Below are 26,958 nucleotides of genomic sequence, written 5' to 3'. Positions count from 1 at the left end.
CATCAGGGTCCCCAGAGAGCCCCCTCTTACTTCAGGGTCCCAAGATGCCCCCTTAAATCAGGGTCCCCAGACAGTCACCCCCCTTCCAGAGGTTCCCTTGTACCTGGCTGGCCTCCGCTGTGCACCTTGGACCCCCAGCACATCTCTGTACCCCCTCCTGGGGGGAGGTTGGAGGCAGTGACCAACAGCTCTATAGTGTCCATGGGCAGGATATACATTCGGAGAGAGAACTACAAGCCCCAGGGAGATCCTGTGGCTCGCGGGCACCATAGAGCTGACAATCGCCGTCTCCCACCTCCCCCCCTGCATGTTAAATGGACAGGCAGAAGTGCAGGGGGAGATGCTGGGTCTTGGGGCACCCACAGCGGCAGAACGACAGGGCCCAGTCACAAGTGCGACTGCAGTGACCCCTATAGTTCCGCCACTGGTTCCAGCAAACAGTCTGTTTTGTTTTGGGATAAAGGTTTTGCATAAATAAATGAAAAAGCTGATTGTGTTTCATCACACAGGCCAGTGTTAACTGGTTTGTCTCATCCATGTAAGCTGATATATTTTGCTGGAGAGCTTGTGCTTTTGAAAAGCAACAGATGTGCTGGCTGGATCACTAGATGAAAATTGAAGAAAGAAAGCTTAAAAAAGGAAACTAATACAGCTATCACATCTAAGAATTGGTAAGCTGCTATATAATAAAGGTTTGCTGTTGGGTTTAATACTGCTTTAAAGATTCATTTTAGGTATTAACCACTTGTCAACCGGCCCATATCCGAATGACGGTTACAGGACAGTTTGATAACTCTGGGAGGATGTACATTGACGTCCTCCCAGAGTCGAGCTCCAGCGCGCCCCCTGGGGCGCTCACATGGGAGCATCTGTTAACGCCGGGTCCCACCATCTATACTCAGCAATCCCACCATCCTTACTCAGCAATCCCATTATCATCAATACTCAACCATTGCACCAGTCATACTCAGCCATTCCACCATCTATACTCAGCCATCCCGCCATCCATACTCAGCCATCCCACCGTCCATACTCCTGGCATCCATACTCAGCCATCCCGCTATCTACATTCAGCCATCCCACCATCCATACACCCACCATCCATACTCAATCATCCCGCCATCCATATTCAGCATCACGCCATTCATACTCAGCCATCCATACTCAGCCATCCCACCATCCTTACTCACTGAACCCACCATCCATACTCATCCATCCCTTTGTCATACTTATCCACCCATCCATGCTCAGACAACCATACTCATCAATACTCATCCATCCATCAATGCTCAGCCATCCCATCCTACCTCCAGCCATACTTAGCCATACTTAGCAATACCCAGCCATACCCAGCAATATTCAGCCATACCCAGCCATACCCATCCATACTTGGTGATACCCAGCCATACTCAGCCGTACCCAGTCATACCCAGCCATACTCTGTGATACCCAGCCATACTCTGTGATACCCAGCCATACTCAGCCATACCCAGCCGTACCCAGCCATAATCAGCGATACCCAGCCATGCTCGACGATACTCAGCCATACTCGGCGATACCCAGCCGTACCCAGACATACTCGGCGATACCCAGCCGTACCCAGCCATACTCGGTGATACCCAGCCATACCCAGCCATACTCAGCCATACCCAGCCATACTCAGCAATACCCAGCTGTACCCAGCCATGCTCAGCCATGCTCAGCCATACCCAGTCATGCTCAGCCATACTCAGCCATGCTCAAACATGCTCAGCCATGCTCAGCCATACTTGGCCATGCTCAGCCATACTCAGCTGTACTTGGCCTCTGTATGTGGCCATGCTGTGGAAGTCTCACACATGTGGTATTGCTGTACTCAGGAGGAGTAGCAGAATCAATTTTGGGGTGTAATTTTTGATATGTACATGCTATGTGTTAGAAATATTGCATAAATGGAGAGCTTTGTGTTAAAAAAATGTGTTTTAATTTTCTTTCCACATTTTCCCAAAATTTGTAGAAAGAATGACATGTTCAAAAGATTCATTATGCCTCAGATTATACGTTGGGGTATTTCCTTTCCAAAATTGGGTCATTTTGGGGCATTTCTATTGTCCTGGTGCTCCAGGACCTTCAAAAGTGTAAGAGGTAGTCAGGAAATTAGATGTGTAATTTATGCTCCAGAACGCCTGAAGGTGCTCCCTGCATGTTGGGCCTCTGTATGTGGTCACGCTGTGTAAAAGTCTCACACATATGGTATCGCCATACTCGGGAGTAATAGCAGAATGTGTTTTGGGGGGTAATTTGTGGTATGCATATGCTGTGTGTGAGGAATAACCTGCTAATATGACAATTTTGTGAAAAAAGAAAAGAAAAAAAAAATCTTAATTTTGCAAAGAATTGTGGGAAACAATTACAACTTCAAATAACTCACCATGCCGCTTTCTAAATACCTTGGAATGTCTTCTTTCCAAAATGGGGTAATTTGGGGGTATTTGTACTTTTCTGACATGTTAGGGTCTCAAGAAATGAGATAGGACGTCAGTACTTCAGGTGTGATACATTTTCAGAGATTGGCACCATAGCTTGTGGACTCTATCGGCTAGATTCTTGTACAGCGGCATATCTTTCTGCCGGCATAGCGCATCCCATTTGCACTATGCCACGTAAGATAGTGAGGCAAGTACTGTATTCACAAAGCACTTGCCTCCTAAGTTACGTCGGCGTAACGCAAATGGCCCGGCGTAACCCCGCCTAATTCAAAATAGGCAGGTAGGGGGCGTGTTGTATGGTAATGAATTCACGATTCATTACCATACATGTAAATGAAGCGCCGATCGTATGGCGCATGCGCGCATGCTCAGTATCACGTCGCAAATACTCCTTGCTTTCGATGTGAACATAACCTACGCCCAGCCTCATTCTGAATCGGCTTACGCAAACGAGGTAAACGATGTGAAATTCGACGGCTGTCCGGCGTCCATACTTAACATTGGCTGCGCCATCTTTTTGGTGGTTTATCTTTACGCCTGAAAACGCCTTACGTAAACGGCGTATCTTACATGCGACGGGCAAGCGTACGTTCGTGAATAGGCGTATCTATCTACGTCATTTACATATTCTCTGCGTAAATCGACGTACACGCCCCTAGCGGCCAGCGTAAATATGCAACTAAGATACGACCCCGTAGGAGACTTATGCCGGTCGTATCTTAGCAACGTTTAAGCGTATCTCAATTTGAGCATACCGCTTAAAGATACGACGGCGCGGATTCGGACTTACGACGGCATATCTACTGATACGCCGCCGTAAGTCTTTATGAATCTAGCCCTATAACTTTCACAAAGACCAAATAATATACACTGATTTGGGTTATTTTTACCAAAGATATGCAGCAGTATAAATTTTGCCCCAAATTTATCAAGAAATAATACAAATTGTCAGTCTTTTTTCTTGCATAGCGCAAGAAATAAAAAAACAACAGTAATTAAATACTACCAAAAGAAAGCACTATTTGTGTGAAAAAGGACAAAAAATTCATATGGGTAAAGTGTTGCATGACTAGGTAATTGTCATTAAAAATGTGAGAGCACCGAAAGCTGAAAATTGGTCTGGTTAGGAATGGGGTTTAAGTGCCCAGTGGTCAAGTGGTTTTAGCGGAGTTCCACCCTAAAGTGGAACTTCCGCTCATTTGATTCCTCCCCCCCTCCAGTGCCACGACTGGCACCTTTCGGGGGGGAGGGGGGACAGGATACCTGTCTTTGAGCATTTTTGGGGTTTTGTTTTATGCGATTGTTATGAGTTAAAATTTAAGGTAGGTCTATCTATTGGGGAATTTTCAGTGTGTTCAGCTACTTTCTGCAGCATACACAATAGTTGTCAGCACCAGGAACTTCACATCTGAAATAATTAGTGGCATGCGCCAGCACTGAAAACAATTGTGACAGAAAATCCAGAATCAAGGAACTATAATTTCACTATTAGTAGCACCTTATTTTTTTATTTATTTTTTTACCAGATCATATACCTTTGGTTAAGGGGCAATATTTTTCCCTTTTTAGATTTTTTAGGAGGAACTAATTGAAAAAAATGCTTAAAGCATAATTCGTGTTGGATTTAAACATCCTGTTTACAATATAAAACTGTAAAGATATGAGGAATGAAAGATAGTAAGCTACCGATTTGCAATATTTCGTTTTCAAGCTGTTTTCTCAGTTATGTGAATTCCAGTAAGGTAGTTGCTTACATGTCATGTAGTTCAAGTCAGGCCTAAAAAAGAGCTGCTGCTTGGGCATGACTTTTTTAAATGCTTGCTCATTAGCTTATCAGGACAAATATAGAAATATGTGATAACAATAGTATATATCTTTTACTATAACTGATAGTTATACTCACTTTTTTGTTTTTTTACAGAAAATCCTACTCTAATGAGCTACGTTTCAGTTGGTATCAAAGTGTTGGACATTAATGATAATGCCCCATATATTGGAAATGAAGATATAATTGTTTGTGAAAATGCAAGAGCAGGCCAGGTAACCTACTTTTCTGACATATAATGTTAAAAGTGTTAAATTGTAACTTGCTTACCATATTTGTATTATATTAAAATTATAATTGTTGTGGCTTTCTCCCTGTTGCAACAAATCTGCAAACTAGGGTTGCAGCGATACCGATATCTGTATCGGTGCCGATACTAGGCATTTGCACGAGTATCGGTACTTGTGCAACTGCACCAATACCCAAAACCAATCCCTTCGAGCTTGGTTCTTTCAGCTGTCAGCGGGATTTCCCTGCTAACAGCTGAAATGTAAAGATAAGAATGCCAGGAATTATTGGTTGTAAAGGAGCAGGGCCGCCACGTCCTTAACAACCAATGACATTTCATCTGTCCATGGGATTCCCCTCCCTGCAACCTCCTCCCTCTAAGAGAGAGCAGCACAATCTAAGTGCAGCATGACCGCAATATAATGTATAAAATGTAAGAAATACACTCACAAGGTTAAAAACAGTTCAAGCATAAATTATGAATTTGGTGTCCATCCGCTCTACTCTCAGGTGGTAGCCGCTGGTGTGTCAGTGGCCAAAGGTCCAGGGGTGCTGGTGGCTCCCAGCACTTCCTGGTAAATTCGGAGACACTCAGGTGCACTGATGACGTCACTTCTGGGTACGTTATCAGTGCCCCTGAGTGTTTCTGAGTTTACCAGGAAGCATTGGGAACCACCAGTGCCCCCTGGACCACTGGCCACCGACACACCAGCAGCTAGCACCTGAGAGTGGAGCAGATGAACACAACGTTCATTGTTTATGCTGGCATCAAATTGTGGTCATACTGCAATTAGATGGTGCTGCTCTCCCTGCTCTTTGTGTTTCTAGAGTTCCTTCAAGCCCCCCCACCAAGCCCTCACTCACCCTCCCCCATCCTGTCCTCCCTTACCCCCCTACTCCCCCCACCCTGCTCTCACCCCAGGCTCACCCAACTGGTTGGTCTAGATGCATGCATGTGATTGTAATGAATTACACTTTAGCATGTAAATGTTGTCCGAATTTAGTAAGACAAGGGTACATTTATTATAATTTATGATCTGTACTTTATTGAAAACATTACTCCAGCTATTTTTTTTTAAAGCAACCTGTAGTAAGGAAGCATGAAGGCTGCTTGTTGGAAACACAAATAACAATGTTAACTAACATAAGTTGGTGGGTCTAGATGCATGCATGTGATTATAATCAACTACATTTTACCACGGAAATTAAGTCTTAATTTACTAAGTACAACAGGGAGAAATTGACTATAAATTATGATCTGTACTTTATTGAAAAAAATTACTCCAGCTTTTTTTTAAGAAAACAACATTCACATTAGGAGCATTGAATTTACTTGGACTTTTCTGATTGGTGTGCTTTTTTACAAATGATTCAGAAAGTTTCAAAACCATAAAAAGTCAAGTACTTAGCTTTTCAAGGAAAACATTTATATGTATTAATTTTAAGTGAATACTTTTTAAAACTAATAAAAGTTCATTTTTATTTTTATCTTTAATATTTTTACAAATAATAATGTAATATGTACCAAAGGTATTATGAGTAAAAAAAAAAAAAGGATACAGGGCAGAACATACCTACCAGGCTTAATGCCTGATTGAAAACTTTAACAAAGCCATATGGTGATAGGAGGGTTAGTAACTTAGGGGGTAATCCACAAAGCAGATGCGCCGACTTAACTCGAGATACGCGGCGTAATTAAAATTTACACGGCGCGTATCTTTGCGCCTGATCCTCAAAACGAGATACGCCTTAAAATCTGATTTTTCCATCCTACCTAAAATAATTACACCGGCGCATTTTCGTGCGCAAATTACGCTAGACAAGCCGCTGTTTTGATAGGCAAAGATGCAAATGAGGGAGATAGGGCGATCCACAAAATTAAGTGTGTGCGCCGTAGATTACGCCCTGTGCGCTTCTGTTAGTTTCAATGTGTAAAGTTACACTTTATAAAAGCAGCCCTAATTTTACACATGCCGTGTAAAGGTCAGCTAAAGCAACACCATTAAGGAAGAGCTGAGCACACACACTTGCAGGACAACAATCTGTATGCCAACATGCCAGGGGCATCCATGCGCATAGCTAGACTAGTGACTTCAGTTACCAAGGGTACCCCCTCTTCTGAGGGAACAGCAGTCAGGAGACGCCTCGCAGAATGCATCTTTGCACAGTAAACACACACATTGATTATGTCACAATGAAAATGCATGCATGCACACCCACTGTGGTCCCTAGCACAGACACATCACATGCACATCTAATTGGATTAGATCCAAGTACCCCCCCCGGTACTTGGGAGCAGTAACGCCCCGCCACGGCTCCAATTCTGTTACTGTGCATTCATACACCATTCAGGGACCTGGGATCACTTCTCCCTGGTCCTGGGGATCCCTACTCCACCAAAACTGAGGGTGACACCCTTATTTAATCAGGAATGCCACCCCCCACATTCACACATCATTCACACACATAAACCAAATCATAAGTACAGTATAATAAACAAAATCATAAAAATATTTAAAAAAATCATAAAAATAAAAAAACAAAAGTACCCCTGCAAATTAATTGCGGCAGCGATTGCTACGCCTGGGCCACCCACGGGCACGGACACGGGCACGGCCACGGCCAACCGGAGGATCTTCATGGGGGGGGTGTGAGCAGGGGAGGGAGTATCTTCATGGGGGGTGTGAGCAGGGGAGGGAGTATATTCATGGGGGGGTGGGTGAGCACGGGAAGGAGGAGCCTCTCCTGGTGACTGTCCTCCTATTGTCCTGCACAGCCCTGGTATTGTCCTGCACAGCCTGGGTCAGGGCAGTCACCTCCTGGGCCACGCCTGTTGTGGCGGTCTTCAGGTCCCACAAACATGTGATGACCGCCAATGAGTTTGTGGCCCCATCAACGAGTGACTCCTTCATTGCACCCAGGCTGTGCTCCATCTGGGTCAGAGTCTCTTTTATCTGACCCAGATGGCGGGTCTGCTGGGCATTGTCCCTCTGCAGACTGCCCGGCAGACGCTCGGCCACCCCCCTGGTATCCTGGGTCGCCATCCTGCCTGCCCCTGAGGCTTGTGGCCTGGGAGGAGGGGGGAGAGTGACCCTTGTGGGTTGCGGCCTGTTGGGGGAGGAGTGGGAGGGGCCACCCCTGATGGTGGCCTGACTGCTACCAGCCTATGGGGTAGCCTCAGGGGTAGCCTCAGGGGTAGCCTCAAGGGTAGCCTCAAGGGTAGCCTCAAGGGTAGCCTCAAGGGTAGCCTAAAAGGTAATCATATCCGAGGCCAAAAGGATTTCTCTGCCAATTTGAAGATCTTCTTCCTCCACCCCCTCATCCTCCTCCCCCTCATCCTCCTCCCCCTCAACCTCCTCATGAGGGGAGGTTTGGCCACTCCCCTCCCCTGGGGACTCCTGCCCTTCTTGGGACTCATCAGCAGCCTCTTGTCCTTGGGGTGGTGCAGCAGCCTGGCCTGATGGCCCAGCAACCTCCTGGTCATCTGTGGAGGACACAAAACAATCACAGGTTTGAGGATCCACACACTTGGCACATCTTCCCTTCCTCCACCCACACATGCTAATCACCAGATAGAAAAACAAAAAACTTACCTGGCCTCACAGCAACATCTGACTGATATCCACGCAGGCCCACCACCTGCTCTGGCTAGAAACACCGGGCCACTGCCCATTCCTCCTCACTGAGCCGGATGGGGCAGGCTGGGCCTCCTCCATGATCTTTGCCACCTTGTTGCGGACCACGCTCTTTAGATCGTTGATCTTTTTTTGGATGCCAGCGGGGGTCCTCGTCTCCCCCCCCCCGCCGCATTGATCTGATACGTTATCTTTTTTAGAATCGCCTTCCTTTGGGCCGGGGAGGTGTTCCGGCTATCAGGGCCATGCAAATATAGGACGATGGCCCGAGCAAGGATTTGCTTCTCAACCTGATTAAAATTGAGCTTCCTGCGCTTGGGTGCCATCACAGACACCACTCAGCAACAAGAAGAAACTCACAGGACAAACAAACAAAAATACACACACAACAAACAAACAAAAAAACTCACAGAAGAAACACACAAAAAGCAAAACACACAAGCAGACAGCTACTACAAATTCAAAAACAAACACGCAAAAAACAAACACAAAATACAATCAGAAAAAAATATATATATATTCAGACAAAAACAAACACAAAATACACTTAGCAGAAACAAACACCAACTACAATCTAATACTCCTCCAAAACTTCTCTAACACACACAACTCACCAACAAACACCGACAAACGTTCAGAGCAGAAGCAACTTGCTCTAGGAAGGGTAACACAGGGAAATACTTTTGCAAGGGAAGTGTGTTTGTCTGGGGCTATTTATACACAGGGCGATCCTCAAACTAAGTACGCTTGGCCTTTTACCTATCTCACTGATTGCGCTGAGCAAAGTTCTGCACATGCCCAGTGAGCAGCAGATTCGTGCGCGCATGCGCAGTACGGCCGGACCTTCATTTGCATGGGGTCACGGCTCATTACAATGAAGCACGCCCACTTCCTTCCCACTTGCAATAACCCCGCCTTACGCATCGGGATTTAGGTTACGCTTGCGCAATTTTGTGCGCAAATGCGCTGTGGATACGGCACTTACGACACCAAATTAGGGAGCCGTAACTTAAATGACATAAGTTTTGAGTAACTTAATTTGTGCCGCTGTTTGTGGATTACCCCCTTACTTCCTGCTCACCATGGTTAAGCAAGCAGTAAGCAGAGAAATAACATGTGGAACAGAATAGAATACCTTTAGGCTAAAAATGAAATAACATAATATTAACATGCAATATTTCATAATCATCTGACAAAAACATGCCTTTACAAATGTATTTTGCATATATTTATTATAATTTAACCACTAGCCGACCAGCCACCGTCATTATATGGCGGCAGGTCGGCTCTCCTGGGCGAGAGCCCGTAGCTATACGTCCGCTCTTCGAGCGGCCACTAGGGGGCGCGTGCGCGCCCCCCGCTCGCCCCCGACTCCCGTGCGTGTGCCCGGCGGGCGCGATCGCCGCCGGGCACACGCGATCGCTCGTTACAGAGCGGGGACCGGGAGCTGTGTGTGTAAACACACAGCTCTCGGTCCTGTCAGCGGGGGAAATGCTGATTTTCTGTTCATACAATGTATGAACAGAAGATCAGTGTTTCCCCTAGTGAGGCCACCCCCCCCCACAGTAAGAACACACAAGGGACATACTTAACCCCTTCCCCGCCCCCTAGTGTTAACCCCTTCACTGCCAGTGGCATTTTTATAGTAATCTAATGCATTTTTATAGCACTGATCGCTATAAAATTGCCAATGGTCCCAAAAATTTGTCAAAAGTGTCCGAAGTGTCCGCCATAATGTCGCAGTAACGAAAAAAAATCGCTGATCACCGCCATTACTAGTAAAAAATATATATTAATAAAAAAGCCATAAAAATACCCCCTATTTTGTAAACGCTATAACTTTTGCGCAAACCAATCAATAAACGCTTATTGCAATTTTTTTTACGAAAAATATGTAGAAGAATACGTATCGGCCTAAACTAAGGAAAAAAAATTTTTTTTATATATTTTTGGGGGATATTTATTACAGCAAAATGTAAAAAATATTATTTTTTTTCAAAATTGTCGCTCTATTTTTGTTTATGGCGCAAAAAATAAAAACCGCAGAGGTGATCAAATACCACCAAAAGAAAGCTCTATTTGTGGGAAAAAAAGGACGCCAATTTTGTTTGGGAGCCACGTCGCACGACCGCGCAATTGTCAGTTAAAGCGTTGCAGTCCCGAATCGCAAAAAGTGCTCTGGTCTTTGACCAGCAATATGGTCCGGGGGTTAAGTAGTTAAGAAAGGAAAAAAAAGGAAAGAAAATACAGAAATAATTTATTTCAACACTGGTTGCCTTAAAGGACAACTATACATTTGTTAAAGTTGTTCCTTAATTAAACCCCTCCTAATTGCAGCCTACCAGATACAATTCAACACTTGAATGGCTGGAGGCTGTATTTAGTATTGTTTCCAGGCAAGATGCACCTAGGTAGATGGGGGAACAGTCACAGTCTAGGGCAGAGGTGGGCAAACTACGGCCTGCGGGCCGTATACGGCCCGGCTGACCTTTTAATCCGGCCCCCGGGCGGATCGCTAGAAATAGCATTGTAGTGGATGGCCGTGGCGGAACTACCGCCATAGCGACCCACGCGGTCGCTATGGGGCACGCAGCTGAGTGAGGTTCGGGGGGCCCGCAGTCCGATATTTGTTTATGACCGGGCCGCACAGCGGTAGGTAAGCGGGGACCGCGGCCTGGAGAGGGTTAACACAGGCCGTGGTCACCGCTTACCTCCCTCTAATGCGGCTGTGCCTGTGTCTCCTCTAGTCTCCAGGCTCTCCTGCCCAATGTCATCTATCATCAGAGCAGGGCTGGGAGAAGCCGGAGACACTGAACAGCATGAGTGCTGTGCAGGGATCCGTGGTTGCTCGGATCCAATCAAAACAGCTATTGCTGTCCCCGCACACGCTCTGCTGCCTGCAGTAGCTAGGCAACGCCGACGCTGATGACGTATGACGTCTGGAGACCCCGCCCACCCAGACAGATTACGTCCATTCAAAAAACAACAGGAGCGAGGAAGACACGTGTGAAGTAAAGCCATCAGATCGGGAGACAAGTAAAGGAGACACAGAAGAAGCAAAACAGGTAAACGAGAAAGGGGGTAATGGAGGAGGAGACAGGAAAGTGTAAATCGATAAAGATGAATGGTGGCACTGGCAAAAAGGAGATAAGAAAGGGGGAAGAAGAGAGAAGAACAGATAGAAAAAAAAGGGGGACTATATAAGAGAAAAATAAGGAAAACAGAAAAGCAGAGGAAAATAAGAGAAAAAATACGAGTGAAAAATAAAAAGATGATAGAGAAATGAGAATAGGAAAAAAGGAAGAAATGAGTGGGAAAAGGAGACAAATTAAGAGGATAAGGTACAACTGAGAAATGTATGAAAATAAACTTTAAAAAAAAAAAACTGGTGGCACACTGGCAGCAATTGGTGGCACACTGGCAGCAATTGATGGCACACTGGTGGCACACTGGCAGCAATTGATGGCACACTGGCAGCAATTGATGGCACAATGGCAGCAATTGATGGCACACTGGCAGCAATTGATGGCACACTGGTGGCACACTGGCAGCAATTGATGGCACACTGGCAGCAATTGATGGTACAATGGCAGCAATTGATGGCACACTGGCAGCAATTGATGGCACACTGGTGGCACACTGGCAGCAATTGATGGCACACTGGCAGCAATTGATGGCACAATGGCAGCAATTGATGGCACACTGGCAGCAATTGATGGCACACTGGTGGCACACTGACAGCAATTGATGGCACACTGGCAGCAATTGATGGCACACTGGCAGCAATTGATGGCACACTGGCAGCAATTGATGGCACACTGGTTTATGTATGTCTTAGTGATTGATTAACATCACAACTTCATTGATTTGAAATTGATACCCTTATTTTTTGTATGATTTTTGCTTTTGCTCATCACTGCCACACACATGCAGCCATGCATTGCACGTGTGTGGCAGTAATGAGCAAAACTAAAAATCATACAAAAAAAAGCTATCAATGAAGTTGTGATGTGAATCAATCACTAGGACAATAAGACATACATAAACCATAATTTTCACTAATATGAGTCACAAATAGTGAAAAATGTTCATTGTTTTGGGAAATTTTGTTTAATAATTTTTTTTTTCTTGTAAGGCAACCTCACTTTTTCATTCAAAAAAAGGGGTAGTACTACACTAGGTAGTGACATGGCGGACTTTCAAAGGCAATCACAGGGACAATTTGGGTTATATAAAAAAATATATTTAATTACAAAAATACACATATACAAATAAATTCCAATAAATGTTGAAAAAAATACATAGATACATATAAGCAATATATTTATCTCGCCGGCGCGTTTCGCCTTACGGCTTCTTCGGGACGAGCTTTGAGATTGTATGACAAGAAGATATTGCTACTTGTATACGTCTGAAACGAAATACACAATTGTAACATACAGACAACATAAACATATAATCCAATAAAAATTGAGAGTCAACATGCAACAAACAAGACTCAAAAAAATACCAGTAGGTTGGTGGCCATCCAGTTCATCACGGGTCATTGGAATCACAAGCTATAAAAATGCCAAGTGATGCGTTGGTAAGCTAGAAATTAACCATAAACATAGAGGATATATGTATAAATATTAAAAGCATATAGATGCATGCTGGTATAATGGCTTAGGCAGATGGAACAATGGAGAACCTACCCCAATGGGAGGAGAAAAGAGTCTCCTAATGATGTAGAGGGGCCACAGCGTGAGTAAATTGCTGGTTCTAGGATGGAAAGGTAAATATATAAAGCTCTGTATATCCTAGCAGGGATAAAGTGAAAATAAGAGCAAAAAACAAACGCAAAAACAAAAACAAAACAAATACTAAATATCAGAGTTTATAAAGGCCATTTACCTGAAAATTAAAACAGAAAAAACAGAGCCGGGACCAGCAAGGCAGAGGGCAGGTGGAGGAAGCCTTGGGGAAAAATAGATCCCTACTAAGGGCAGCCACACTGCACTGTCCAATAGAGGACAAACCGGGGGGTTAAGAACCTGTGTAGAATATAATCAGGGTAGCCATTAAGGTAAGATAATATAGTAAGATGGTAAGTATAGCGTAGAGTGATAGAAGTTAGAGAGAGTCATTACCTTGCAGCTTAAGAGATATAATATGTCCCGGGGGGGTAGCAGCCTGTGCTCCGCGTCGGATGAATGAGTGAGACTGGCTTTATAAAGGCCAGCACTCGTTGATGACGCGTCTCACGTCGGAAGGGCGTGATGACGTCATAAGAGTGCCGAGATCGACGGCGCATACACAGAGAGGGGGGAGGATCAGCTGAGTCTGATGAGCGTCGCAGTGTGACCAATCACAAAACGGGCAGTCTGGGAAGGCGGTGTCTATAGAGTTACGGTTGCCCACCTCGTCCAGTCAATTCACAATAGACTGGGCGTGGTCGTGGGCGTGGCGGCAACAATCGCAAAATCAAGCCCCACTAGCCCCCACATTTAAATGTCGAGGAACAAAGCCGAGAGCAATGTAAAACGGGCCGCACTAAAGAGAAAGGCAGCTAAAGTCAGGCAGATCCAGAGAGTCATACGTGCTTTCATGGCCCAACAAGGGCATACCAGAGAATAAAAAGAAACCAGGGCAGTAGGTCCCCATTTACAATCCTTCAGCCAACACCAGCAGCATCCAATGCATACATACGAATTAACAATTCCTTTAATATGTAGTGGCTAAATAAGAGCAATTGAAGTACATGGTTGGTGCAGTGATTATAACTTGCCACAAGATGGCAGATGGAAAGGCAGGACAAATACTCGTCCTTAAACAACCAATAATAGTAAAAAATTGAGGCCCCGGCTGCATGCTGACAGTCAATAGGACTAAAAACAGAAATGTATTTACAAATATTTCAACAACTAGATATTTCATACTATATCCATTCCCTGATTAGAAATATTATTATATCTTGCATCCATAATTATGTATACATACAGTGGTTTATGAAAAGAAAAAAAAGAAGAACGGAAATTAGAAAGAATATATAGAGAAGATAAAATAAAATAAATTAAAAATCAAAAATCAATAGTGCTAAATGACATGTCACATATCATTCTATTTGTTTGATTTGTTGGCGTCTATATAATCTGAGAGATTGTCTCAGGTATAATATAAGAGATCAATCAAGGACACCGGACACTTATTCCTTGTTGTCCTAAACGGATAAGCATGTTTCTTGGGTGAAACAAGAGCAAAAAAGTTAGAGAGTAGGCTACTCATAAAGGCATTTATGGAGAGGATAAGGCGGGGAGCCCAAAAAATTGTCGCTTGCAGAGAGATTTATTTGCTTACAGAATGGTTGGTAATACAAAGTTTTAGATAGTCAAAAAAGATTTAAAACTTAAAGCATCATTAAGACCAGGGAATTGATTAGCGTGTAGCTTGTGAATCCAGCGTGTTTCACATTGCAAAACACGCTGGTCAAAATTACCCCCTCGCGGGTCCTCAAATACGCTCTCTAGGGCAGTAAACTTAAACACATCTGCTTCATACTTGTGTCTAAATGCTATGTGATAGCCCATAGTAGTGTTCAGTAGGCCATTGGTTGCGTAATAGGTATGGTCTTTGATGCGTTTCCAGAAAGGTCTTATCGTTTTACCGACATAGAAACTCCCACACTCACACAGAATTAGGTAGACCACTCCTTTTGTTTGACAGGTAATGTGTTGTCTGATTGTATGTTTTTGTCCATTGGGGAGTCGTATGTCGGTACCCACTAACAGGAACCTGCAAAAATTGCATTCCCCACAACTATATAGACCAGGTACCTCACGTTTTTTATCACTTGATCTGGTGTAGTTGCTCGTGACCAGATGGTCCCGGATCGATCTGGCCCGTCTGAAGGTAATTTCAGGACTGGGCCCAATATGTTTTGCCAACACTTGGTCGAATGTTAATAGATGCCAGTGTTTCTGTATTACTTTACGTATTTCTACATGTTGGTTAGAATATGTTGTAATTATTCTAGTGGTGTTTTGGTTGGTCGGTTTGTTTCTGCGTGATAAGAGGTCACTTCTTAGTTTACCGTTGGCTTTAGCAAAAGCTTTTTTTAAACATTTTTTACTGTATCCCCTTATTCTTAATCTAGTATATAAAAGGTCTGCCTCAGATTTAAATTTTTGATCGTCTGAGCAGTTTCGTCTGAGTCGTAGATATTGTCCAAACGGTATACTCTGGACTAAGGACTTAGGGTGGGCACTGCTGGCATGGAGGATGGTATTTCCAGCCGTGGGCTTACGGTATAGAGATGTGCTTAAGTTGCCATCCTCTGAGGTGTAGATGGTTACGTCTAGAAAGGCCAGTTCGATCATGCTTGAGTTCATCGTGAACTTCAAGTTATAATCATTTTGGCCGAGTTTGGTCATAAATATATTGAGATCTTCTATTGACCCTGTCCAGAGGAGCAAGATGTCATCAATATAGCGATACCAACTCAAAACAAACGGAAGCAGATCAGAAAGAATATCACTAGAAAAGAGTTCTCGTTCCCACCCCCCCAGGTACAGGTTCGCATAGGACGGTGCACAACATGTGCCCATAGCGACCCCCTGTACCTGGAGGAAGTGGGACCCATCGAACGAAAAAATGTTTTTAGTTAGGATATGGGCCAAGAGTTTGACAATAAAGTCATTAAGTTTACAGGATTTGGGGCCTCTTTCAGTCAGAAATTTCCTAATTGTTTCCAAGCCCTTTGTGTGAGGAATAGAGGAATACAGAGCCTCTACATCAATTGAGACGAGGAGACATCCTGGGGGTACGGTGAGGCCATCGAGTGCCCGTAATAGATCGGGGGTGTCCTGAATAAATGAGGGCATAGTGTTGACGTGTGGTCTAAGGTATTCGTCTACAAATTTGCTTGCGCGTTCAGTTTTGGAGCCTATGCCGGAGACGATAGGGCGGCCTGGTGGATTATGCAGATTCTTGTGGGTTTTCGGAAGGGAATAGAAGGTAGGGACTCTAGGGTGGGGGACCTGGATGCCTTCAAACATAGACTTGGTGATCAAGCCCTCGGAGAGGGCGGCCTGGATAGTGTCGTTATACTGCTGGTTAAATCTGTCAAGAAGATCAGGCGGTACCGGTCTGTACCAGTCCCTATTTTTAAGTATATCCCAGCACATGTTGCGGTAGTTCAGTTCATTCATCACCACAACATTGCCGCCCTTGTCCGAGGGCTTGATCACCAAGTGGGGGCTCCGGCTAAGGCTGGTAAGAGCCTGAGTCTGAGCTGGGGTAAGGTTTTTGTCAGAATGTGGACAGGAAGATAAAGATTTAATGTCCCTGATTGCCTGCATCAAAAAGGCCCAGACATTGGGATTCGTCTGGAGGGGAGGAAATTTGAGCGATTTTTTCTTAACTGCCTTCTCAAGAGCATCTAAGTCATTTTGATAGCGATTAAGTTGCACCCGCTGTCCTATTACTTCCTCAGATTCAAATGAATCCTCCGGTACTAGATTCCCCTCATTCTCTTCCAATAAGAGGACCAAGGTTTTCAAGGCACGGAAATCCGCAACCTTAAATTCCTTCCATATATCCTGTTGTATGGAATCAGTTTGTTGTTTGCATCTTTCACTGTCGTACATGAAATTAAACGTCAGTTTGCGCGCGAACAAGTAAAGGTCTTTGGTTAGTTCGAATTTGTCGAATGTGGTGTCAGGGCAAAAACTAAGACCAAGACTAAGGAGGTCAATTTGTGATGAACTTAAAATTTCTGAAGACAGATTAATTACCTCCAAACGAGGGCTACTGCAGGTGACACTAGTTGGACCAGATATGTTCACAGGCGTAGGTGTTACAACACTAGAGGCATCCTGTTGGGCAACAGTTGGATGGGTGTAAGAGATGTATGGAAAGAAATGATCCATACGTCATTTTGGACCTTCCCTCATTTTCCCTTCCTTGTTGACGCTACCAAGGGATTTGGCCATATTATGGGCTGTCTCTATGATATTCTGTCGATTTCTAGTGATATTCTTTCTGATCTGCTTCCGTTTGTTTTGAGTTGGTATCGCTATATTGATGACATCTTGCTCCTCTGGACAGGGTCAATAGAAGATCTCAATATATTTATGACCAAACTCGGACAAAATGATTATAACTTGAAGTTCACGATGAACTCAAGCATGATCGAACTGGCCTTTCTAGACGTAACCATCTACACCTCAGAGGATGGCAACTTAAGCACATCTCTATACCGTAAGCCCACGGCTGGAAATACCATCCTCCATGCCAGCAGTGCCCACCCTAAGTCCTTAGTCCAGAGTATACCGTTTGGACAATATCTACGACTCAGACGAAACTGCTCAGACGATCAAAAATTTAAATCTGAGGCAGACCTTTTATATACTAGATTAAGAATAAGGGGATACAGTAAAAAATGTTTAAAAAAAGCTTTTGCTAAAGCCAACGGTAAACTAAGAAGTGACCTCTTATCACGCAGAAACAAACCGACCAACCAAAACACCACTAGAATAATTACAACATATTCTAACCAACATGTAGAAATACGTAAAGTAATACAGAAACACTGGCATCTATTAACATCCGACCAAGTGTTGGCAAAACATATTGGGCCCAGTCCTGAAATTACCTTCAGACGGGCCAGATCGATCCGGGACCATCTGGTCACGAGCAACTACACCAGATCAAGTGATAAAAAACGTGAGGTACCTGGTCTATATAGTTGTGGGGAATGCAATTTTTGCAGGTTCCTGTTAGTGGGTACCGACATACGACTCCCCAATGGACAAAAACATACAATCAGACAACACATTACCTGTCAAACAAAAGGAGTGGTCTACCTAATTCTGTGTGAGTGTGGGAGTTTCTATGTCGGTAAAACGATAAGACCTTTCTGGAAACGCATCAAAGACCATACCTATTACGCAACCAATGGCCTACTGAACACTACTATGGGCTATCACATAGCATTTAGACACAAGTATGAAGCAGATGTGTTTAAGTTTACTGCCCTAGAGAGCGTATTTGAGGACCCGCGAGGGGGTAATTTTGACCAGCGTGTTTTGCAATGTGAAACACGCTGGATTCACAAGCTACACGCTAATCAATTCCCTGGTCTTAATGATGCTTTAAGTTTTAAATCTTTTTTGACTATCTAAAACTTTGTATTACCAACCATTCTGTAAGCAAATAAATCTCTCTGCAAGCGACAATTTTTTAGGCTCCCCGCCTTATCCTCTCCATAAATGCCTTTATGAGTAGCCTACTCTCTAACTTTTTTGCTCTTGTTTCACCCAAGAAACATGCTTATCCGTTTAGGACAACAAGGAATAAGTGTCCGGTGTCCTTGATTGATCTCTTATATTATACCTGAGACAATCTCTCAGATTATATAGACGCCAACAAATCAAACAAATAGGATGATATGTGACATGTCATTTAGCACTATTGATTTTTGATTTTTAATTTATTTTATTTTATCTTCTCTATATATTCTTTCTAATTTCCGTTCTTCTTTTTTTCCTTTTCATAAACCACTGTATGTATACATAATTATGGATGCAAGATATAATAATATTTCTAATCAGGGAATGGATATAGTATGAAATATCTAGTTGTTGAAATATTTGTAAATAAATTTCTGTTTTTAGTCCTATTGACTGTCAGCATGCAGCCGGGGCCTCAATTTTTTACTATTATTGGTTGTTTAAGGACGAGTATTTGTCCTGCCTTTCCATCTGCCATCTTGTGGCAAGTTATAATCACTGCACCAACCATGTACTTCAATTGCTCTTATTTAGCCACTACATATTAAAGGAATTGTTAATTCTTATGTATGCATTGGATGCTGCTGGTGTTGGCTGAAGGATTGTAAATGGGGACCTACTGCCCTGGTTTCTTTTTATTCTCTGGTATGCCCTTGTTGGGCCATGAAAGCACGTATGACTCTCTGGATCTGCCTGACTTTAGCTGCCTTTCTCTTTAGTGCGGCCCGTTTTACATTGCTCTCGGCTTTGTTCCTCGACATTTAAATGTGGGGGCTAGTGGGGCTTGATTTTGCGATTGTTGCCGCCACGCCCACGACCACGCCCAGTCTATTGTGAATTGACTGGACGAGGTGGGCAACCGTAACTCTATAGACACCGCCTTCCCAGACTGCCCGTTTTGTGATTGGTCACACTGCGACGCTCATCAGACTCAGCTGATCCTCCCCCCTCTCTGTTTATGCGCCGTCGATCTCGGCACTCTTATGACGTCATCACGCCCTTCCGACGTGAGACGCGTCATCAACGAGTGCTGGCCTTTATAAAGCCAGTCTCACTCATTCATCCGATGCGGAGCACAGGCTGCTACCCCCCCGGGACATATTATATCTCTTAAGCTGCAAGGTAATGACTCTCTCTAACTTCTATTACTCTACGCTATACTTACCAGCTTACTATATTATCTTACCTTAATGGCTACCCTGATTATATTCTACGCAGGTTCTTAACCCCCCGGTTTGTCCTCTATTGGACAGTGCAGTGTGGCTGCCCTTAGTAGGGATCTATTTTTCCCCAAGGCTTCCTCCACCTGCCCTCTGCCTTGCTGGTCCCGGCTCTGTTTTTTCTGTTTTAATTTTCAGGTAAATGGCCTTTATAAACTCTGATATTTAGTATTTGTTTTGTTTTTGTTTTTGCGTTTGTTTTTTGCTCTTATTTTCACTTTATCCCTGCTAGGATATACAGAGCTTTATATATTTACCTTTCCATCCTAGAACCAGCAATTTACTCACGCTGTGGCCCCTCTACATCATTAGGAGACTCTTTTCTCCTCCCATTGGGGTAGGTTCTCCATTGTTCCATCTGCCTAAGCCATTATACCAGCATGCATCTATATGCTTTTAATATTTATACATATATCCTCTATGTTTATGGTTAATTTCTAGCTTACCAACGCATCACTTGGCATTTTTATAGCTTGTGATTCCAATGACCCGTGATGAACTGGATGGCCACCAACCTACTGGTATTTTTTTGAGTCTTGTTTGTTGCATGTTGACTCTCAATTTTTATTGGATTATATGTTTATGTTGTCTGTATGTTACAATTGTGTATTTCGTTTCAGACGTATACAAGTAGCAATATCTTCTTGTCATACAATCTCAAAGCTCGTCCCGAAGAAGCCGTAAGGCGAAACGCGTCGGCGAGATAAATATATTGCTTATATGTATCTATGTATTTTTTTCAACATTTATTGGAATTTATTTGTATATGTGTATTTTTGTAATTAAATATATTTTTTTATATAACCCAAATTGTCCCTGTGATTGCCTTTGAAAGTCCGCCATGTCACTACCTAGTGTAGTACTACCCCTTTTTTTGAACTAGTATTTCGGATGTGGGCTAATGTGAGTGCTTATATGTTATTCCCCCTCCCCCTTTTTTTGAACTCACTTTTTCATTGTTTAACTATAACAAGTACTCGTACCAGTTGTCCAACAATGATATTTACTGCTTTTTTTATAAAGAAATACAATTGATTTTATGCAGTATTGAGTTTAGCTTTTGGCCCGGCCCTCCAAAATATTTTTAGTTTCTCATGTGGCCCCATCGAAAAAATAATTGCCCACCCCTGGTCTAGGGGATAGATTTTTTACATTTTTATTATTTATTTATTTTTACTGGTAATGGCAGCGATCTGTAATTTTTAGTGGAACTTCAACATTGCGGTGGACACTTTTGAAACTTTTATGTGACCAGTGACATCTATACAGCGATCAGAGCTAAAAATTGCCACTGATTACTGTATAAATGTCACTGCCAGTGAAGGGATTAACACTAGGATCAAAGGGTTAGGTGTTTCCTAGGGAGGTGTTTCTAACTGGTGGCACAGTGTACTGACTAGAGGAGGAGAGGGGTCGCTGTTCCTGATCACTAGGAACAGCAGCTCTCTCTCTCGTCCCCTGTCAGGATGGGGATCTGCCTGTTTACATTGACAGATCCTTGTTCTGGCTCTCTGATGAGCAATCACGGGTGGCCTGCGGACTTTGCGGCCCACCGGCCATGCACATCAGCTTTGGCGTGGCACCCCTTTTAGCTTCTTAAAGCAGCCGACATACAATGATGGCTATTTGCGCAGCCGTGCCAACCTGTCATAGTACAACTTTGAGGGATGGTTGGCAAGTAGTTAAAGCAGTATTAAACCCAAATCCAAAAGTGTAATATATTTCAGCTGCCAATCATGAGATATAGTTATGGCATTGATTTTCCTTCTGTAGTTTTTTCCCCTCTGTTTTCAACTGATGATCTGGCCAGAAAGATGCCTCTATTCAGGATGAATAAGCACAGGAGGCACCTTTGAACAGCAGCATTTTTAATCTGGGGATATGGGAGTATTAGATGGACTAGCAGATTTAGATACACTAACAAATTGAAGCCAAACATCAGCTAACGCTTTATAATCAGTTACAGCAAATGTTATACTATATATACCTGCATATATGAAACTCAGTCAATCCTGATGTACTATTGACAGTCATTTCTTAAAGCCCAGAAATGGCAGAACAGTATAAATATCCCCAAATGACCCATTTTGGAAAGTAGACAGTCCAAGGTATTTAGTACAAGACATGGGCAGTTTTTTGAAGTTGTAATTTTTTTTCAACATTTTCTGGAAAATTAAGAATGTTTTTTTTTTCACAATTGTTTTATTTTTTGCATATTGTCGTACAGTAAAGCGTCATTATCTAACTGGTGTGGTGGCGATTTGGGACACTGACTGGTGACAGTATGTAAAAAAAATTAATATATATATTTTTTCAATTTTAAAAATATTTTTTAAACTATTTATTATTATAACTTTTTTTACATACTGTGACCATAGCAATACACTGTTACTATAGTAACACTGTACTACTCATGGGAAGTCTTCAGAATTAGTTTTTGTACACTATAATGGCTTGTAACACTGTAATAAACAACCATTTCTACTGAATGAAATATATTCATTCAGTGTGTATTGTTGTGATTAGCTGTGATTGGCCACATCTAATTACATGGTACAGATTGGATGTGATTAGCTCTGTCTGTACCATGTGATTATTGTGACCAATCACAGTGATCATCGTAATAGTACCCAATAAATAGCATAAATCAAAGCCATTCGTTGTGTACAATTGTCATGTGATCTGCTGTGATTGGTCACAGGTATTACATGGTACCGGCAGTTGGCCGTGAACACTGGTCTGTCATCACAGATCAGTGACACAGTGGGTGATAAATAGCGTTTAGGCATGGCCTGTAGGGAGCGTGGAAGGCGCGATCCGGTGGACATCATATGATGTCCTCCCAGAATGACGTGTTAAATTTTGACTTTGCCACTCCTTTGTCCCCAAGCATTTGAACGTCTTTTATGTACAATGAGGGATCATCAGTCCTACATTGTAAGTAAGGATGTAGGTAAGGTGCACGGTGGGATTGTGGAACCAACTGTGAAATATATTAGCATAAGCAGTAAAATTTTGTATTTCCAAACAAAATGGCACATATGAGGGGAGCAGAAAGGAAGAGAGAAAGAAATGGAAAAAAAAAAGGTTTGGGTTAGATCCTAGACGTCAAAGAAAAAGATAACCAATGAAATAATGAGTTCTCTTTAAATACAGCTGAAAACAGCATGAGTACGATCACAGTAGCAAAAGAGCTAAACAGATATTGGAGAGAGATTAGTGCAAAATATGAGATCGTAAAAATACCACTGCCTCCATTGCTGCTTGTTATGAAAAATCTAAATTCTACTCTCTTTTTGTAACATGGCTATTTCCCTTGCTAGTAATATGCTATATTACAAATTCATTCAGGCTTTGCTCACAGGTTACATTGCATTAAATGCTTGCATTCAGTTATAAAACACATTTGGTTTCCTGTATATATTTGTTCTGTAATAAGTAAAAGTATGGTTGTGTCAGATATATTCATCCCTAGAGACTGCATTTTAATTTGAAATTACAGAACGTTATCACTCAATTAAAACTGCTAATACTATGCTTACAAGCTGACCTAACAGTGACCTCTGGCAATAAATGTGAATGTCTGTAATTGTCATTGTTAATTTTATCAACATGATCTTGGCATACAAAGTCTTCAGTCGTGTACAGGTAAATGACCTTCAAAATAAATGAATAATTGTCATTATATATGAAATGGCAACAAACAACTTTTTTTTGTCTTTTTTGTTGCACTTGTACTAGTAGAATTCTACATACCACCCCCTCCATATGCTTACTTGGTGGTATTTTCTCAATATCAACCCCTAAAAGCAATATTCTTAGTGAAGTAGTATTCTTAAACTGTATTTAAATGTAGATGATATTTGGGCAAATAATGGAGAGTCCTTGCAGGGCTTAAAATCCCTTTTTAGCTTAAAAATACACTCTAGTCACACCTGAAGATTAGGCTTTGAGATAAGTATTGGAAAAATTGCCTACTTATTGACTAGTTTGTTTTTCACACACAAAAATCGAACTCCGTCCGGTACAGGGGGGGGGGGCAGAAGGGACGGATGCCCTGGGCGGCACCATTTACTGGAGGAAGTGGGGTTCCGGATACGTGCCGGCAGTGTGCTGTACACACGGGCCACGCTACATAGGTAATAGCTGAATTATGTGCCGAGTCCGCTCCTGCACCTGACACAAGCCTGTCAGACAAGTAATTTCTGCCCGACACATCCCTAGTCCCGGACGGGGTGACGTCACTGTGAGTGCGATCGAGGAGGAACTAAGTAGTGCATCACCAAAGTAAGCAGATTGCCATCTGCAGATGACATGATTAACTTTGAATGGGGGGTGGGGGCAGTGGCTGAGGGGAGTTTGCTTAATTAGCCATTGCATTTGCAGCAGGAAAGGGGATGCATTAGTGACAGATGCATTAGTGACCAGTGGCAGTTAATTAACCCATTTGTGCTGCATTAGTGACACCAGTGGGTTAATTAACACTACAACTGATGCCACTAATGCAGCACAAAAAGGTTAATTAACTGCCACTGGTCACTAATGCATCAGTGACAGTATATTAACCCCCTCCATGCTGAATACCCACCGCAGTGGCAGCTACAGTCAACAGGATGTACCCACACATCGCTGCCTGTTTCGGGCACATGCTCCTCCCACTTACTCCCCTGTGATTGTACACAGCAGGAGTCTGTCAGAAGATCCCAGACAATTATTCATGGCTGGAACCTGCTGATCAGCTGTGTCCAATCACAGCCCAGAGCTCTGTGATGACAATCAACACAGGGCTCTGGACAAAGGGAACAATTGTTATTTTTTTTATTTTCCATGCAAAGCAAGGAAAATAAACAAATAAATCAGTAGCAAAAAGCAGCACACATTACACATTGTTAGACCTTGATTGTCCCTATATGTTAACCCTTTCCCAGCCAGTGTCACCTGACTTTAAAGCCGCCCCGCACAGCGTGACTTCAGCGTAGCTTGCAAATGACTTCTTTAACAGAAGTCAATGCAAGCTGCTCTGAAGTTTCCCCCGAGTAGTGCATGAACCTTTTTCTAAGTCGGAGCGACTTGAGTCACTACGATTAGAAAGGTTCCATTGCACTGAATGGAGCGCGGCTTGTTGCCCTAATGAAAACCATGCCTAAGTCGCTGTTAATACTAGTATAAAAGTATGATACTGACTCTCTTTACATGGGAAGGTTGGGGGGGCAGCAGTTTTCCATCTTCACCCTAGGCACCGGATGACCTTGTTCCAGCACTGATGGTCATAGACAGCTTGAATATCAGCCGTTCAGCAGGAACCTGCTGAGATTCTAACCATGTATGAATAGGCTGAATGTACCAAGTTGATGGATCTGTACACTTGGGTAGAACCAGCCTGACATGAGCTGATCACTAGCAGCTAGCATAGCCACTAGCAAAAATCACTGTCTTCCCCAGCTCCCTCACCAGGATAAGACAATGGCTTGGTGGGAGGGATTACCCTATCAACACTGTCTGCATTCATGGGGGAATCAAGAGAAGCATGGTTGAAAGAATGAAATTTGCTCCAGGCTGCTTAAGTTATACTAAAAGCTCAGCTTTTTTACAAACAATGCCAGCCCTCCTCCCTGCCTCCTTCAATACTGTAAACTCTTTTCCAAAACCAGAGACAAAGAGAACACAATATTAATCACTTAACCGCTTGCCGATTGGCTCATGCCGATATACGTCGGCATAATGGTATGTACAGGCATATTAATGTACCTGTACATTGCCTTTAAGAAGGGGCATTGAATTAAATTAAATCAATAAATCAATGTTGATAAAATTTATATGGAAAAACACATTAACAAGAGAAAAAAAACACGGAGGATTAGCAGCACCGGATATAAATAGATATTATAAAGCCACGATCATCGCACGTATGGTAGAATGGGGGAATAAAGATAAAGAAAAAGAAAAAAAATGGATCCGAATGGAAAATAGTATAAGTAAAAAAACACTGCACAAAAATCTATGGGTACCACGAAAATATAGAGTGTTGGATGAAGATACACATGGAATAACAAAAAATGTCTTCAAAGTTTGGGACTTAATTTATAGACAGAATAAATGGACTTATAATTCACCTTTAATTTCACTCACGGAAACTAATTTTTTTATCCCTGGGAAAGGGACTCGGCTGGGAACTAAAATGGGAGCAGCACAAATAAAGGACATCATGGAGCAAGGAAAAATAAAAACATTCCGAGAGATAAAGGAAAAGAATATATGGGACATCAGCGAATGGGAATATATACAACTAAAACATCTGGTAAAGTCAATACCCTCGCCTATAAGAGAAGAAAAAAAATTAACAGCCTTGGAAAAACTATGCTGTTTAAAAACCCCATTACGGCATGTTATATCAAAAGTATATCAAATCTTGACAGAATTAGATTCACAAGGAAATCCATACTTTATAGGAAAATGGGAAAAATAAATAAACAGGAAGTTTGAAGACCAACAAGTAGAAAGAGTAATAGCATCCGTACATAACACCGCAACTGATATAACTACAATCTAAATTAATTATAAATGTATCGCGAGATGGCATAGGACACCTGAAATCATGCATAAATTCAGCAAAGATAACACGCCATTGTGTTGGAGAGAATGTGGACAGATAGGAACAACTACACACATATGGTGGGACTGTCCAAGGATAAAGGAATATTGGCAGGAAATTCTGGAGTATACTGAAGCCATAACTGGGAAAAAGGTACCTAATACCATACAAGCTTGCCTGTTCCATGAATCAAAAGAGTCAAATAGTAGCTATAAGAAAACATTAATACCATCATTGATAAATGCCGCAAAGGGACTGATACCAAAAAATTGGTTAAGTACTAGAAAACCCGACATAAAAGAATGGTTCGAAAGGGTGGAAAATTATAATAATCTGGAACATTTAAGTAGTTGTGATGAGGGCCAATTTAATACATATAGAAAGAGATGGAAGCCGTGGAGAGATTTTAAATCAACGGAACAATATCTGGAGAAAATTATAGTAGACAGCAGCTAAAGAAGTAGATTAAGAAAAGTAAAAAAAAAAAAGTAAAGGACAAACCATTGGGGGTGGAAGAGGGTGGGTAAGGTTTATACTAATTGAATGAAAAGAGATTAGGAAAAATAACTAATAATAACGGAAAAAGGTAAAAAACAAACAAAAAAAAGTATATATAAAATAACGTTTGAAAAATCACAAATGATGCAAAACCAAAAGTGGAGACGGAATTATGAATAAAATCATGAGCAAAGTCTCTTGCTGTGGTTGAGTCTGAGGTGGGA

General features: G+C 42.5%; 1 protein-coding gene across 1 annotated transcript in view; it reads left to right on the top strand.

The window, feature by feature from the left end:
* CDH18 (cadherin 18) overlaps nucleotides 1-26,958 on the top strand; it is a 925,909-nt gene that overhangs the window by 853,732 nt on the left and 45,219 nt on the right. The window contains exon 9 of the mRNA XM_040353556.1: nucleotides 4,390-4,508. Within this exon, the coding sequence (XP_040209490.1) occupies nucleotides 4,390-4,508 (119 nt within the window). The remainder of the gene's footprint in view (nucleotides 1-4,389; nucleotides 4,509-26,958) is intronic.

This window comes from Rana temporaria, chromosome 5, assembly GCF_905171775.1.
Source record: "Rana temporaria chromosome 5, aRanTem1.1, whole genome shotgun sequence".
NCBI lineage: Eukaryota > Metazoa > Chordata > Amphibia > Anura > Ranidae > Rana > Rana temporaria.
This window is presented reverse-complemented; position numbering and strand designations above follow the sequence as displayed.